Source organism: Hippopotamus amphibius, chromosome 14 (assembly GCF_030028045.1).
Source record: "Hippopotamus amphibius kiboko isolate mHipAmp2 chromosome 14, mHipAmp2.hap2, whole genome shotgun sequence".
NCBI classification, from domain to species: Eukaryota; Metazoa; Chordata; class Mammalia; order Artiodactyla; family Hippopotamidae; genus Hippopotamus; species Hippopotamus amphibius.
Window position 1 is genome coordinate 8,795,949 of NC_080199.1, and position 17,842 is coordinate 8,813,790.

Consider the following 17,842-nt stretch of genomic DNA (forward strand, 5'->3'; position numbering starts at 1 on the left):
CAGAGGCAGGTGGCCAATCAGGATGTGTTGGCTGCTCTGTCCAAGGTCCTGGGTTTCTTCTATCTTTGTACTTCATTCCTGGGGTGTGTTCCCGTCCATGCTCTCAAAGCCGCTCACACCATTCCTTTCAGCTTGTAGGAAAAGAGAAAAGAGAGAAGTGGAAGACAAGCAACTTCCTTTGGAGAATGTGACCAGGAAGTTGAACGCAGCACTTCTGCTCACATCTCATTGGTCAGAATCTAGTCAGATGACCATACTTAAGTGCAACCGTGCTGGGAATTATGTTCTCTATTTGGACACCCACATGCCCTTCTGAAAGTGTGGTGGGGGTGGGGTTTTATGGCTAAAAGGAAGAATGAAGTAGAAGAGTAACTTGGGAACAACTAGCAATAGCATGGTAAGATAGTAACAGATTTTTGATGACTAATGTCATGAAAGTTTATGTCCTTTATTAAGATAAAATGCATATTTTGTTGTGTTCTGTCATTACACTTACCTTTAGGTTTGCTTACCATAATATGCTGAATATAAGTTTAATCTTTAAGTGAACTTAATTATAAGTACTGGGTTTATTTTACTTGAGCCTTATGACAACACAGTCTTAAGATTTTTTTCTATCTATATATACTTTGGATTTTACTGTCAGTCTTACAGTTGCCATGAGGTTTTCCTTATTTTCTTTAGTTCTAAAGCTTATATTTACTTTCTAATAATTTCCATTTTTGTCATCTAATACTTATTTGAATGTAGCATGGCAAAGGATAAGTAAATATTTTGCTGTCTGCCGAAACAAAACTTAAATAAGGGTCTGAACTTAGGTTGGTATAAGTATCTTTGGATTATCTCTAAACTGAAGGCAAACCACCCTTGGTCTTCTTTATTGTGTAATTGAAATCTGGTTCAATTTTATGATTTAGCTTTCACCGTGGAGTCTTGTACAGGGTAAATGCTCAAAAAATATTGGTTGATAATTAAATTGGGTTACTCAGAGCTCATTAGAAATTGCAACTCCTTTGGACCAAAGGTAACCTGAATCAGTGTTAGGCCATCTTTTTCAGACAAAAGTATTTGGTATTTTTTGTTTGTTTAATAATGTGATTAATAGCCTATATAATGTAAATAAATAATGTATTGATAAATATAGGAAAAAACTATAGAAATTCCGTTCATTGTAAGAAAAGATTTATCCTTCCTTTAAGCAGCAGAAGAGAAGCAACTAACACGATACCTGGCATAATAGATTCTCAATAAACAGTAGTCACAGTTAATTACCTCTTATGTTGCTCCTTAGGTCACAGGACAAAGAAGTAATAAATTTTCCATCAATACAAAACAGTCCATAGCTTTCTGTCAGTCATTCAATCATTCTCTATTTTAATAGGGATCAAATTCACTGTCACAATGTAGAGAAGAGAGTCTAATCTGGAAATGCAAGAAGAGCTGGTTTGAGAAACACTCTGTCTAGACAAACAGCTTATGAAAAGATCCAATAGTTACCAAACAGGTCCCCAGATTTTACTCTGCTTGTGAAATATCCCAGGGAACTCAGCAAGCTTTTACAGAACCTTTGAGCTGTGTGGTTTCAGAAGACCTGTATGGAGAATATTTTTTATCCAACTGTTTCTCTGATGTATGTCCAGTGGTAATGTATTGGGATATTCTGGAACCCCTGACAGGACACCAGAATTTTATAGAAGCAGCATGTGGTATGTGATCCTGATTGATTAATATGAAAAATTCTTTCCCAATTATTTGCCAATGCTATCCTATCCCCTTTTCCCTCTTTCAAAAAAGAATTATGCTCTTCAATTTTTTTTTTCAGCCCAAGTCATTTAGCATTAAATTAATGCACTTTTAGTATTCTCTCTTCCTTACTTCCCAAACTTATTTAGACTGCAGTTAATTTTAGTGATTTCTTTAAGCTGTATGACACAACTCCTTAGGCACATTGAGGACATCAGTATTTAATTTTCAAGTTTCTTAATTTTACTAAAATTTGCTTGTGTTAAATTCCTCTTCTATCTTGCTTAAAACCAGCTGACATTTTCCCAAAGGGTTCGGGATATTGGACATAAATTTTGGCATCTCAAAATTCCTCCCAAAATTAGAAAACACTAGCAGTGGGAAAGTGGTTTATTACATTTTCATATTTTGATAACTGATAATTAAGCAGTTAATTTTCTTTAAAATCAGTTTCTTCTATCAATGCTCAACGACATAAATCTACATCTATTTGTTTATAAGATAGTTTGATATCCCATGCAGTAGAGGTAATAGTTTTAATTTTTTGAAATTAAGATGGAGCTTCTCAATGTTTTTTAAAGTTAATTTTTTTTCAGTTTTCCCATAAAAGTGGAAAGAAGCTGGCATAACTTTAATTCACTTGCCTAACAACAGTAAGAATGGTGAATTTTACTTTTCCAAAATGCTCAGCTCACAAATATGAAAAGCTAACATTATTAATTCTGACTTGCTTGACTAGCAAGTACACTGGAGTTTGTTATATTATTCTTTGTAATAGTTTGTACTATTTTGTACCTTGTATTTTTTTCCCAAATAAGATAAAATAAATCATTAGCTCTGTCCTAAATCTTCTGATTTTCTGGGATATTAAGAAGCTGGGTTATATCTTGATGAAAGAGAAAATTTGCCCATTTTGTTAGGTTAGATCACGGTGGCGGGTGACAAGGTTGTATGTTAGTGTATGTAAGTGAATGAGTGTGTATTTAATGTTAGTTCAATTAATGGGTGCAGAAACAAGCAACGAATTAGTGTGTGAATCAAGCAGAGTGCTTTCTGTACCAAAAACATATTTGAAGATAATGGGTTGTCTGTCTAGAAAAGGCAAAGATGTTCTCATTTACATATGACCCTCCTCAGCAAAGGAGTTTGTCACCCTGATTTTAGTGGTTGCCCTTGTAACAGGCTGTTTCTGCAAGTACATATTTGTCATATGCCTAGTGTATATTTTTCAAACAGCGCTTTAAGTAGGATTCAAATAATAACTAAAGGAACTTGAGTTTTCCTTCAGGTTTTAGATGCTGCTTTTGAAAATGCAAGGTGGAACTAATTTTGGCCAAGGAGTGGTACCAAACTACTGTGTCTATTTAAACCCCTGCCTCCCCTCCATCCCGTGTATTCTTTAAGGTTTACTAATTATAATTAATTTTCCTTTTCAAAATTCACTTTGCAGACAACGCTCTGTTAGCTGGCCCCAAGAGGAGGCAGCAAGCCTCCTCTTGCTGGGGAGAGGAGGGAGAGGGTCAAAGGTGGGGCTGGGGCTGGGTGCTGGCGGTGGGGGACTTGGAGAGGGGAACCAGCCGAGAGACTGCAGTGACACTGCCCTCCCCGGGCGGGTGGAAGCGTCTCACTGGTGACGGGTCTGAGAGCACGTGGCTACGTCATGGAAAGCCAGTCTTTTCAATGCAAACTTCAACTCCTCCTCCTCCTCCCTCTAATGCCTGTAACTCACATCCGAGGCTGGGCGAGGAATCCGGAGGGGAGATTTTCCTCTTGCTTACCGTGGTTGGAAACTGGGAGAGAGAGAGAGAGAGAGAGGAAGGCGGCTGGGGATCCGTGGCGCTCTCCACCTACTACCAGCCTGACCAGGGGAGGGGGCACCTAGATTTGCATCTTTTCTTCGTGGTGATTGAGAACTGCAGGTTCAATCCGATCTCACTGAGCACTGGCGATTGATGATAAAAAAAATCGACACTGGGAGAAGGGAGGCTGTGTTTTCGGCTGTCAGACTCGGAGGTGGTATTGGTGTGTGTGTGTGTGCCGGTGGTTTTTTCTTTTCTTTTTTCTTTTTTTTTCTTTTTCCTTTCTTTCTTTCTTTCCTTTTTTTTTTTTTTCCTTCTCTCCTAGGGACTACACAATGGCAGTCTTCTCTCAGTGAGATGAATCCTGCTTTGCCTCCTGCAGACTCACCCATCCTCATAGCGATCAAGTAAAAGGCTATGGTTTTCTCTTTGGGGATCTTTTGTGCATTACTGTTCTCCCTGATTAGTTCTGGTCTCAGTTGGGATTTCTTTGCTTTTTTGTTTGGCTTCATGCTGAAAAAGGATTTTTTTGCCAACCCTTTGGTAATAATCCAGTGGTGATCAAGGGGGATAAAGCATTCACCCTGGCCGAAAAAAAACAATCACTGAGAAGTCTCCAAGAAATATACCACGTGAGGGGAAAAAACTGGGAGAAGATCCGGAATATTATCGTTTTTCCTATGGTAAAACCGGTGCCCCTCTTCAGGAGAACTGATTTCAAATTATTATTATGCAACCACAAGGATCTCTTCTTTCTCAGGGTGTCTAAGCTGCTGGATTGCTTTTCGCCCAAATCAATGTGGTTTCTTTGGAACATTTTCAGCAAAGGAACGCATATGCTGCAGTGTCTTTGTGGCAAGAGTCTTAAGAAGAACAAGAACCCAACTGGTAAGCAAAATATGCATCATGGTATGTTTTTCCCCATAATAACCTGTCTGTTGCTCATTGAGCTAGATCCGCAGTTCTGCTATGCAGGAAGGCAGGGGAAACAGAAAAGGACCAGGACAGTGTTGTAGATAGAGGTGCTGCATGGATAAACAAGTAACAGCTGGATCGGCGTCTGTGAGCCCGAGAATCTTTCTCAGCCTCTCTTGGCTGTGACACAACCCATCACTAGGAGGGAGGAGGAAACTTTTTTTTTTTTTTTAATGTATCTGGTTGCCGATGTTTGGTGGAATATTGAAGGGCTTATGGCTTAAGGTTTAGCCCGAGGCAGTTGAAGCTTTGGTAGTTGCCAGGAAAAAGAAGCGCGAGCTCCCCTGACTTCTGCTGCAGGTTCGGGGACGTAGCTCGGTGCCGAGAACCTGCTCTAGACTTTCTGCTTAGCTTGCACAATATTCGCCACCCCATCACCTTTACCAAAGTAAAAGAGGCCCTCTCCCTCGCGGCCCGGCTCCTCCGTCAGCCCCCGCCTCCCGCCCCCGTCTAGCTCCCGGTGCCGGAGTGTTAACTTCTTCCCCCCGTCTGCCTCCGACACCTCCAGCCACTGGGAATACTTGAGCAGGGCTCACGCCGGGAGGGAACCCCAGATCGAGCAGCCAAGTCCGGTCTTCCTAATAGATGTCATTTAAACCTCCCTTTCAAAACGCAGTGTCCTAGCCCGGCGTCTGGGTCCCCCGGGTGGGATGCGCCTGGCTCCGGGTCCCTGGTGACCAGCCTCCGGGTGATCGTGCGCCCCCATTTCAAAAGGCTCCAACCGGGAAACTTGCAGTACATTACATAAGAAATGCAAATGCAGGTGATTCGGGGAGTCGGGTTCCCGGGGTTCACGTCCCGGTAGCTCAGTCTGAGGCGTTTGGGGGGCGGCCGCGGAGCTGTGGGCGAGCAAACAGGGGAGGCCAGGCCGGAGGGCTGCGTGGCGGCGGCGGCGGCGGCGGCGCGCGCGGGCGAGGAGGCTGGGCGCCGCGGGTCCGGGCGCCGCGCGCGCTGGCGGCGGGGGGTGTGTGGTGTCCCCCGGTTCGGTTCAGGCCGGGGAGGGACCCGGGCTGGGTGTGCGCGTCTGGGGCCGTGTTGGGGGCGGGGGCGGGGCCCCGGCGGTCCCGCAGTGGCAGCCCGGGGCGCCCGAGGCTCCTGGCGCTGGCACTGCGGTGTAGTAGATCACGGTCATGGCTCCCCGCGGGCGCCCTGACACCCCGAGCTCCGCCGGGGGCCGCGCTGGCACCCGGAGCCCCAGCGGCCGGGCAGCAAGTGGCCGCCGCCTCCTTGCCTCCGAAGCTGCAGCGTAGTTGGGCGGCGCGCTCGCAGGGAGCTGCCGCCTGCGGGTGCCGGGGAGCGAGGGGAGGAGGAGGAGGGCAGGGGGGCGGTGGAGGAGGAGGCGGCGGCGGCGGAGGTGTGGGTGGGCGGGGATGGAGGCGGTGGGTGAGCCGGCTGAGCGCCCCTCGCGGCCCCCTCTGCTGCGGCAGAAGGGAAACTGCGAGTTCTTAGACCGTCCAAAAGGGCAGATGCTCGCGTGCTGGCGGACGCCTGGCAGTTGCCTTCAGCCGGGACCTTTGGGTGGCTGTGGGGGCTCTGGGCGCGGTGCTGCAGTGGGCTCCGCGTCTCTGTCCTGGAGTTCTCATCCTTGTGTTCTAGCTCTACCCGCTCTCTTTCTGCCCCCCTCTTCTTCCCCCCTCCACCCCCCTCCGTCCCCTGTCCTTTTACCCTTCTCCCTCTCTTAACTCCTTAGCGGTTCGCAACTCTGAGATGGTACCACTATCCTGAGAGTTACCCAACGGGAAAGCAGTGTTGTCACCTTAGCAACTGCATTTCCAATCGGGCTGTCAGGTGTACCCCAACCAACCCCGCATCAAGCCCAACACTTGCTGATGCCTTGGTCATACCTAGATCCGCAACACTACTATCTCACAAGTTCAGTGAAGACCCCTTTGGCAAGACTTCCCAAAGTGGGACAAGCCAAGGGCTGCGGTGGGGAGGGGAGGGGAAGGGTTACTCCCTCACACAGTAAAATTAGTGATTTTTGAAGTCTTCTTGTGTCCTTCTTTGAAAAGATTTAGCTCCCTCTGAGAAAGGAATACTGTAAAAGCATTTCTTTAGACTTGGCCATTTACGGAGCGTGAAGTCAGTCCCTCCATAGTACTGGAGAGTGGGCAATAATTCAACCTGGAACAGTAAGTCTCCTGACTGCCTTTGATAATTTTTTTTTTTTTTGTAAACAGTTTTACTGGAAACACTAATTTTCACCCATACACGATTCAAGATCTTTTTATTACACCTCCCCCACCCCACCCACTTTCATCTCTCTGGAATAAAGTAGATTTTTTTTTTCCCTTCTGAGGCGTTTTGGAAGGTGTCAAACAAATGACGACTTATTTTTAGAGCAATTTACTTTGCAGCTTATGAATGCTAAAGTACTTGGGTGTGAATGATGGGCTAACTCAAACTGTGTCTAACGGCCCGCCTCAACTATTCGCATAGGATAGTTTAAGTCTTAGATTCCAGGGGTGAGAGTTCCAACCTGGGAGCTGGAGCATTTTGTCAATTATTTTAAAAGTGGGACGTGAATGTGTCACGCTATTTATCTCACCTTCTAAAAGTTTTGCCTTTTGAGCTTGAATCAAACCCATGTCTAGCCATTCCCTTTCAGGATTGTTGCTGGTAAATTTCATTTTTCTTCTGCTATTAACATGAAGCCTAAAGTGGTTTGGAGGTTTTTGGTCCCAAGATAGCAGTATAACTAAGAAGTTAATTGAGTAATTAAAATAAAAGACTAAAATCCTCTTAACTGTTAAAACCAAAAAGAACAGATTGACTACTACCTATTATGTTATCTTACATCTAAAATGAGGACAATTAACTGGTTTCAAACTAAGAAGCCTGGCAGAATTACCTCCATGTACCAGTAGCAGGATCATGAATTTGGTGTAAAGACTTCTTATTCGATGAATTTTTCTTCCCAATCTTTGCAAGTTATAAAATAATTTCAATTTCCTGATTATTGTCGGTGCTTTAAATTGTCAATAAGTACAGGCAGTTTAGTCAGGGGTTCCTGAGAGGAATTTCAGAGCACTGCTCTATAATCAGGTTGGTGTGGAAATAAGCAAATAATAGAGTCATGAACTTAAGGGCAAAGTTATTCATCTACCCAGAAGTTCTTAATTCGTGTTTAAATAAAAGGTGTTAATTAAGTAGCTTTTTAAGTTGTTTTTATGTAAAAGTTAACTGGAAAAGAGCATGAAGAATGGATCTGCACAATATATGCTTTTTAAAATAAATTGCAATAGCTTAGAAATCCTGGATAGAAAGTAAATTTACTGTCTTCATAAAAATGTGCAATATCTCACAATATAACTATTATCAGAGAACACACACACACACACACACACACACACACACACACACTTAAAATGTCCTACTTTCTCCTATTTTCCTAGTAGAGGAATAGCTATATGTTTAGAATAGATGTTACCTGCTTCAACTGTCACTGCATAAGTCATGCAAGGTGACTGTATTTTAGGCAGATCATTAAATAGGGAATACTGAGTCCAAGGCACTTATTTTGCCTGGAGGAGGGCCTGATATGTTTCTTTAAACTAGTACTGAAAGTTTGGACTGACCGACGTGTATCACAGGCTAGTCTGGGAAACAATCTAGGTCACTGAAATCTGAGCGATGGCTGTGAAGGAAATAAATATGGTTAGAAAAAAGAAGTCCACGAGAAAGATCGACTCGAAGGTCATGTTATGGATGTCTCATCAGATACACACTATACAACAGGCAAAGGAAGCCACAGACCCTCCAATATATACAGCTACTCACACACAGAAACTCCCATGGCTTGACAGGATTTTGGAAAGCACAGGTTTTAAGATAAATTGTAACTGGATGTAGTTTTACTGGGTACCAGTGTTTGTGGCAAGGAGGGTATGAAGTGGATGCCCTAGACCTAGTTCTGCAGAGCACATTTAGAAAATTCCACAAATTCATGGCCTTGAGTGTTTCCTCTTCTGAACTATCTCCCTGTCTGCCACGCAACTTTGAGATGAAACAAGCAGGACTTGGTAGAAGTCATTGTCGCTTTCTATTTCCTACTTTTTTGAGGTGTCTTCCAGCTCTGCTTTTGCCTTGACTAAGCTGTTTTAGGTGCCAAAAACATCTGGTGTGCCACTGTTACTCATTTAAATATATGTTATTCTTTAAAGCTACTTGCTTTACATCTAGGGGCGGTCATGGCTTTGAGAAGTGAGAAAATAGGAAGAGGGAGAAGAAAAAAGAGTAAGCATTTTTCACTCCTTCTCCCCCACCTGCCAACTCATCCTGGGTTCCTGTAGAGCTGGGTGAGCCACAAATGGGCCATAACGTTTGCATTTGTAAACACTGAGCACATATAAAATAGAGACATCAAATTCAGACTGCATGGCTGGAACACCACAGGATGTAAGGTCCTTCTCTTTCTAATATGCTTGCCTTCAGAGTGGGATTCCCTGTAATATGAGTTGGCCTTGGACTCCATCCAGGATGCTTTAGTTACTGAAGTAGCAAAATGAGTTTTGCAGGCAGTAGTGCTTCATGAACCAAAAGCTGGCATGTTAGGTAGGCTTCCAAGTATTGACTTGTTGGGAGTGTCCACTTTTTTTGTTTTATGCGTGTTTTAACATATCCAAGTTAACAAGTGTGAAATCCAATGCATGATAATCTAAACTTGGTTTTAACAATGGAGATTACTTTAGTTGTACCCATATCCAGCCTGTTCTCAGCTTAGGCAGCATCCCTGAGAACATTCGTTCAAATGATGCATTGCTTTCAGAAGGTGCTAAAAAAGCTAATTCTATACTATCTTTCACATTTCCCACGCGGAACCACTCGTTTAAAAATGTTCAAACCCAGTCTTCCATGTTTTAGCAACACAAGCATTGAGGACTTTTGTGAAGTGTTTTTATACATGTGGTAACAAGGACAACAACCAAAGTTTTTGCTCCTTTGTACATTTTGGCATCATAACTCACTCCGTTGACTCATCAGCTTTCTATAAATATGCAGATGTCTCAAAATGGAAGCATTTATTCAAGATAGTTTCTTATGCCTTATGGGAAAACATTGGGATGTTTGAATAGTATATTTGAAACTCCTCTATTAAGTTTTAAACGACATTGCATTATGTCTGTATTCTTAATAAAACCTTTGAGCCCAACTTAGTACCACTTCCAGGAGGGACAGTGGTCAGGGAAATACCTACTGACATGTCTATCTGCCTAGTGCCATAGTCTGTGTGGTGTTTCTTAGGGTTCTAGATTGTGTACCATGTACTACATTTAGTTAAGAGTTGAACGTGAGCACAGAAGGGCAGGGAATTGTCTGAGGGAGACTTCTCAGTTCCTCCATATGCTTCCAGAGATGCTTTAACATTTTTGGTATTCTGGTTTTGAAAGACCAGGTAGGTTTTGAAGGACCAGGTAGGTCTTGATGTTTTCCCTGTATATTTCTCTAGTTGGTACAAACTAATTTTCTACTTTGGCCAGAAGTAAAAGGTAGGATGATGAAGGGAAGAGAAGTTTAAAAGAGGAAGTCTTAGGGCCTTCCTAAACATAAAAGCAGAAAGGAGGCATAGCACAGCCATGTTTTACAGAGAACACTTAAGTTTTTGTCTGTCTAACCTACTAACACCATCTAAGAAAGCTGAGCAGTATTGCCTTTATCATCGTCCCCTGACAAACTCAGGTTACGACAAAATCACAGGTTTTCAAGACACTGTAATCAAAGGAATTAATAGTGAAAAATAGGGTTCTCTAAGAAAGTTTACTGTGGGACTCTAACTGCCAGTATCATACGATTTACTTGGTTAAGTTCACTTAATGCTTACTCCTTTCCAACAGTGCCAACCAAGAACTTGGCTTCTAAATGATAAAACGAAGAAGGAAAAAAGGCTGCTAAGTGGCCTTCTTACTCTTCATCCCCCATGCCAGGGCATCCTGAAACATGCTTTGCAAACATTCCCTAGGCCCGGTTTTACCAATGCCCTCACGCTACATCTCAAAACTGGAGGCCTTCCTCAAAATCACAAGCCCAAGAGCCAATGGCATTCACCTCTTCTGACCTGCACAGCCTTTTCACAGCAAGTGTTAGGGCACCATCTGGTTCCCTCTGCAAGAGCCCCCTTGTTTTCTGATCTTTAATGTTCTCCTTAAAGAGAAGGTATTCTGCAAAAACCCCCAAACAGAAACAAACAAAACCCAAACAACAATAACATTTGAGTCAATTTGAACTGTTCCTCTTTTCATGTTTGAACTCCTTTCTCTGAAGATGGGACCACCCTATGTGGCACGTTTTCCATTCTTGTGGGGACAAGCCTCGAGTTTCACTTGCTTTGAAAGGAGGTCCCCCCCCCCCTTTACTATTTTGTTCTTTTCCGTTTTTAAGCAGTCATCTGCAAACTCGGTGGCTCCCCGCCCTGCCACAACCACACTCAGCTACTCAGCTTCCGTTCTCTGGAGCGCACGACTCGGGCAGAGCCCCGCTATGCCAGAGCAGCGAGCGCGGCACGAGAACTGCTTTCCGCCAGGCGCGAGCCGGCCACCTCTGCGGCTCGGATCAGCTTCCACGAGTCGAGCCCTTCGGGAATCTGGCCAGTGCCGGGCTCGGCGTCTGCCTAACGGAGCCCCGAAAAGAGGGGGCACGCAAGCGCCGCGTGGCCTTCCCCCGCTGTGACCCGCGGTCAGAGGTCCCAGGACCAGCCGCCGCGTCGGAGCGTCGGGGTCTCTGCGGCGCAATGCGGCGGAAGCGGCCCGTCCGAGCCGCCGTAGCGCGGGAGGTTTCCGTTGCCACAGAGATGACCTCTGACCTTGGGGCGTCTCCGGGGACCCGGCGGCAGGCGCTGCCGTTGCTATGGAAACCACGTGGCCGGAAGCCGCGGTGCCGGCGCGACGGGGCGCGCGGGCCGGGTCGGCCCCTGACGTGGCGCGCGTGTGCGGGCCCTAGCCCGGCGAGCACGAGCGCGCCCCCGTGCGTCCCCCGGGCCGAAGGGCGGAGGGAGAGTTTGGTCCGAGCCCACAGGTGGCCGGCCCCGTCCGATGCGCTGCCGGGTTTAGAGGACGAGGGACTGGGCGGGAGGAAGGAGCTAGCTGGGTGCAAATGCGCCCAAGTTCAGGACTGGGAGACGCTGAGCCCAGTCCCCACTAGCTACTGGGAGACCAGGCGGGCTTCCGAAGTTCTCTGGGCCTCAGTTTGCTCGACTGCAATGCAAGGGCATTGATTAGAATAATCTCAGGTCAGCCCCAGCTCTCCTGTTCCAAGCATCTTGTAACTTTCCTCCCAACCCGGATTCTGAATGAACTTTCCCCTCTTCCCTGTATCTCTCCTGAACTGTGTTGAGTATATTTAAGTTGTAGTTTAAACCTGAGACAGAGATGGAAGGCCACTTTAGGGATCACGATCGACCTTTTAGAGGTGTGGCAACTCCTTCACGGTGCAGAAGTGATTGTTCCAAGAGCCGGTTTTGAGTTGTAGAGAAAGCACAGTTCACAGCTTTGAGCTTTGGAAGAAGAAACACTGTATTTTACTGGTGATACCACCAAGAGCTCTTCATGCATCTTACAGAGTTGTGTGGTTGGTGCCCAAACACGGCATTCCCTTATAGCTATTGTATTCCCCCAGATGTCTCTTCCTGCAGTTTCAAAACATTTTTTGGAGAGGAGTCGACCTACATTGGTTTGTTTTTTCTTCTCTTATCTTGGACTATTGGGAAAAATCACAAGCATTTTCACATCTTAAAACGCACACACACGCACACACACACAACGTCACTGTATATTTAGAAGTTGAAATAGACTATTTTGAGGGTAAGTCAAGCTCACTAGTTTATAAAGGAACAGCTAGAGCCAAATTGTGTTTCTGGCAGATGGAGTAGGTTAAGGTTACCTGCTCAGATGGCTTTACAATTTTTAAAGACTTTTTGTTGACCTAGTTTCCAAATAGTATTTTTATCCCCTCCCCCCCATGATAAGAATTACTTCCCTGAAGTTTGCTTTTCAAAAAACTGGCCATCAGTTCTTCAAGAAGAAGGTAGAATATTTACATCCCGAGGCATAGGGAAGGAATGTAAATTCCTCCCAGGACTTTTGTTTCCTGGATCCAGAATTTTACAATACCTGCTGGCGTAGGGGAGTTTTTAGGATTGGTAAAAAGGCTAGATGGGCTTTGAATGGCTTCGGAAGCTGCATTTCTGTTCTTACAGAGACTCAATGTCTGAGACAAGGATAGTTGTTTTTAATTATTCAAAGAATTGAGTTGCAACCTTTATGACATCAAAGGGCTGATCAGCCATCCAACTAGTTTATCTGCTATTTGCTTCTTTAGTTGGGGGAGAAGATCTTCAACTAAGATGGAAATAAAAAGATTTCTGCATTCTAAATTTAGAGCTTTTTGTTTCCGAAGGTCTCTCTTTCCTTCTGGGTATACATAGTTTCACTTAGCTTAGGGGAGGAGGCCTCAAAAAAAGGTTCCCATCAGCCTCTGAATATCAGCTTCCAATCTGGCCAACTTCTCACTGTAGAGTTACTTTAAAAAAAAGGTGTTGGTGTGTGTGTGTGTGTGTGTTCCCCCAAATATATTGTCAGGTTGCAGCCGAGACAAACAGTAAACATTCCTGGCAGTAGTGAACAACCTGTTGGACTCAGGAGGTGTCCCCAAAGAATGTGCAAAAGATCCTACCCTCCCCAGATCCAGAGCCACATCCAAAGATAGCCAAAGAGAGACTTAGGCAGTTCCCCTGAGCACTGGCAACCAGCAGCGGGACACCAGCTGCAGATGGAGTGCAACTCACATTTCTGTCCGGCTGAGGGCCCTCAGTCTGACGGTTCTCAACCCAAGTTCTCAGGACCCAAAATGAGACAGACAAGAAGGCAATAGCTGTCCCTGGGAGAGAAAGAAGCAGCAACCAACGGGTCTTGGAAAGGAAGGAACAGAGTGAGATTTTCCCTTCCCTTCTCAACTGGGCACTACGACGGAGACCCAGGAACGCCGACTCTGGTAAGAATTCTCTGGCATCTGCCAGTTTCCAGAGCAAGTGGGGTTTAAAGAGTGGAGCTCTGGCATCTACCCAAGTTTGGCAAGGTTTTTCATTAATTTAAACTGGAGTTTCCCATTGGCTGCCTAAGGGAATAACTGCTAGCGGTTTACAGGAGAATCACTTGGAATCCCATAAACTCTGAGAGGGGGCCCCCCTGGGGGCCCCCCTTCAAGCGTGGGTGTGGGTGCATCTGTGTGCTCGCTGATCTGGTTTGCTTATGGTCTTCTAGTTTCTTCAGAGGGAAAAGGCAGTTCAGCTGGAGGACGGACGAGCAGACTGTGAGGACTTGAGGTGACGGAGGATAGAGGGGAGGGGTGACAGTCAGTACTCAGAGTCCTACCGTCTTCTGTTTTAAGCGCCTCTGTGTCCTTAATGTTTCATTAGCTATTCGCAGTGACTCTTTCAGAAAAGCTATTTCGGAATCTTGAAGCCTTTGGGTCAGCTTTACCCTTTAGTTAATCATCATGGCAACAGTGTGGAACATGGCTCCGCGTGGAGCAGGATAGAAGGTAAGAAAGGCCACAGAGCAAGTGGTGAGGTCAAAAGGAAGGCGGTGACAGGGGCTGGGGAGGAAGTGGAGTCCTGTCTCAGTGGCCAGCTTGAATTTGGGAAGGGAAAAGAGGGAGGCGTCTAGGATGTTCCGACCACAGGTTTTTGATTTGGACGGTTCCTTTTGTTGCCGAGCCACTGACCATTTGCCGGAACACTCCCGTCTCCTTGAAACATGGAGCAAAAACTTCACATTCTCCAGACTGTTTATGTGCGAGGGGCTGTGGTAACTTTTAATAGCAAGTAAAAAACTTGGACACGTTCCTCCTTCTAGATCATACTAGGAATAGGCAGTGCTAGGAGAGTTGCTCTGGGATAAAGGATTCATTTTCTTGACTCCAAACCTGAAGTCCTTAGGGATTAAAAAAAAAAAGCCCTGCAATAAAGATAAGTTTTTGTTTTTTTAAAGATGATATACAGTTCTTTGTGGATAGTAGATGTTTTTGTGGACGATATTTTGTTCCATTTGAGGAGTCAAATAGTACAATTAAAAGCCAACTTTTCAGATTATTCCGGTCTGGCAAGAAAAGAGAAGGAAGTGTGAACTTTATTGAATTTACATATGTAAGTTTGTGCACCTGCTTCTTGGGTAGAAATGAATGTAGTTGTAATTAAAATGCCTTTTTTCCCCCCATAACATTTTGTTGTCTGCACGATTACAGTGGATCACTGAAGTGTGTGGTAGCCTCTTCTGTAATGCTGCCTCTTAAAGTGTAGTTTGGGAGGGATTGTAATCTCTCTTCTTTCCACTTCCTGTGTGGAGTGCGTGGCATACTATGGTACTTTTAAAGAGAAGAAATGTGAAAATAAGGCCCAAAGACTAAACAGTTGGAGGGTTTTTGTTTTTTTCTTAAACAGCCACTTATTTCAAAGTCTGAAACAATGTTTTTTGGTTGTGTTTTTTTTGTACCCCAGGTATTATCATTTGTAAGCAAAGAAGGGGCTCTGTTTGCCGGGAGGTCTGAGTCCGTTTCTGAATTCAGCACTCAGTAGTTGCCATCATTCTGCCTCAGCATTTTCCTGGTGGGGCAGATTGAAAACAGTGACCCAATATTCTCTTTCCTCCTTTTTATCCAATGACTTGTTTCCTAGGAATTTACATTTTTCATTATCTTAATTATTTTTTCTTTTACATTTGAACTTTCCACTCATATGCCAATTAAGTGACATAAAATTTCTCATACGTCAGATATATATATAATAGATATAAAATACTGGAAATATTTTTTAATAGAATAGATACTAAATGCTAGAAATATTTCAATAATACAGTAACAAATTAAAAAATAAATAAATTTTAACAAGATAGAAATTTGGGGGATCATGATTGTTTATTGTTTATTTTTCCTAATTACATATCCTTTTAAAATCTTGGGAATTATCTGAAAGAACACAGTGCTGAGGTGGTTCTGGTCCACCCGTGGCACACGTGCCTTTTCCTGGGAACGTTAACCGCTTGCGTACACGCTGAAGGTGGAGCGTGGCCTGATCTGCGGAGCCGTGGAGTCGGGCTGCTCTGTTCTGTTGGCTTTGCCATCACTGAGGATTCCCTGCTTTTTCCCTCTCTCCTTGTATTTGTACTGTCACACTCACAATTTTGTCCTTTCACATCTTTCCTTCAGTTGTGTCTTTCAAAAGGTTTTTCATCGATTTAACTCTTTAGGCAAGGTTGGGATTAGTATTCAGTTGGCTTTTCAACTTTTACATTTGTTTCATTAGGGGAAAAAGGCCAAAAAGGCTAACAATACAATTGTCATACAGTAAATGAGACACATCTGTCTGAACTTGAGACATTTACCCAAAGTAGCATTTATTTGGCTGATTTTTGTTTTCCTTTCTGTGCTTCAGATAACATTTTTTAAAAAGATCTATTTATTTATTTGTTTGTTTTGGGCTGCATTGGGTCTTTGTTGTGGTGCACAGGCTTCTCATTGCAGAGCACGGGCTCTAGGCACGTGGCCTCAATAGTTGTGGCTCACGGGCTCCAGAGCACAGGCTCAGTAGTTGTGGCGCACGAGCTTAGTTGCTCCAAGGCATGTGGGATCTTCCTGTCCCCTTGCATTGGCAGGTAGATTCTTAACCACTGAGCCACCAGGGAAGCCCCTCAAATAACATGTTAAAAAAACCTGTGATGTGTCTGTATTGCTTTAGTAGATTATATAATTAAATAATTTGGGGGTTTTATTATAATTACTCCACCTAATATTCCCACTAATGAATACCTAAACACTTACTAGGCTTTTAAAAACATATTGCTCTTCTACTCAAACAGAAATATTCTGAATTACTCTGAATCCTGTATTAGTATTTATTCTCTGAGTAATAATAAAAACATCTTTATAGGATGCTTTCTGTGTATACATACTTTATCTATATTACCTGATTTAGTCCTCAAAAACCATAGGTAGGAAATTTTCTTATATTTGTCTGAAAAAGGATGATGCTCCAGCATGAAAAGGTTAAGGAATTTGCCTGATGGCACCCAGCTAGTGGTTGAAACCCAAGCAGTCTTTCTCCAGAGGCATCCTCTTAAATCCCTGTGTTGCAGTTACTGCCCTAAAGACAGTGTTCAAAGGGTGTATGTGAAAGTGGCCGGTGTGGTCTCAGTGTTTCTGTGAATCATTATATCCTGAAACTAAAGGGGAATGCAACATATTCAGTGTTTGGATATTTAGAATTTGTAATGCTTTTTTATTGAGCATAATTTACATACATTAAAATGCACAGCTCTTAACTGTAGAGTTTGATGTCTGTTGACTATTGTGTGTATTCTTGTGCCAACCACCCCATTTAAGATATAGAACATTCTCATCACCCAGAAACCTCATTCTCAGTTCGATTCATTTCCCACCCATGCGTTCTGTGAGAGGCAGCCAGCGTTCTGCTTTCTCTGACTTCACCTTAGCCTGTACTAGAGCCTCAAATCATCAAATCCTGGAGTCCTCACACTCTTGAGTTTGCTCCTTTCACCTATACCCTCTCATGTGAGATGTGTAGACTTTGATGTGGTAACTTCTGTTTTCTTTTGTAAACTAGAAACTCATAACCGAACACACTCACTTTTAGTTAACATCCAGAAGTTGTCTGAAACTGCAAAGGGCTTGAGAGCTGACCCCGCGTGCCACCTAATGAGCTGGCCCGCCCCAGTTGCAGAGATGCTGGCTGGGGACGGAGGTCCCTGGGTCAGAGATAAAGGCCTGGATTACTCTGGGCACAACAGGCTTCACATCCTCCTTTCTCCTGTCCTCACATCTCCCTTGCCCTCACATCTCCTCACAGTGCTGAGTGGCTAAGGTGGACGCCTGCATACAGTGGATCTGTGTCACAGCTGAGGACCTCTGAGTTCAGGAAATTCCCCTTCTTTCGAGGAGCATCTTGCAAAACTGCCCAACCTTTGCCCACCAGGGAGCCATGGTCTTTGTTATCCTGGGTGGGAAACAAATCTGCCCTCTAACCTGGAAGCACTATCTTTAGATTCCAAGGTTGTCTGCAACGCAAATAGCCTCGTGAAGATAGTCTGAATCTAAAGCTTTTACGAGACAAGAGCAGAAATCCTACGGATAAGTTGTCCTTTAAATCTGTTTCTGCACAGCAGCTTTTTCTTGCAGCTCTGGTTTCTTCAGGACTGCCATTCTTGTTGTTCCAAAGATGCGCTTAATGTAGAGAAAAATCTTATTTGGAAATTATCTAAAACATGATCTTGAAGCTTTGAGAAGGTAGACAATATACAATCTATAGATAAACCTATTAG

The 17,842-nt window shown here is 44.1% G+C and overlaps 1 protein-coding gene across 2 annotated transcripts in view; it reads left to right on the top strand.

The window, feature by feature from the left end:
- Positions 1-4,222: 4,222 nt before the first annotated feature.
- The window catches only part of FGF14 (fibroblast growth factor 14), a 602,112-nt gene continuing 588,492 nt past the window's right edge, over positions 4,223-17,842 (top strand). For both annotated transcript variants that reach the window (XM_057707964.1, XM_057707966.1), the window contains exon 1: positions 4,223-4,430. In XM_057707964.1, coding sequence (XP_057563947.1) covers positions 4,223-4,430 — 208 coding nt within the window. The remainder of the gene's footprint in view (positions 4,431-17,842) is intronic.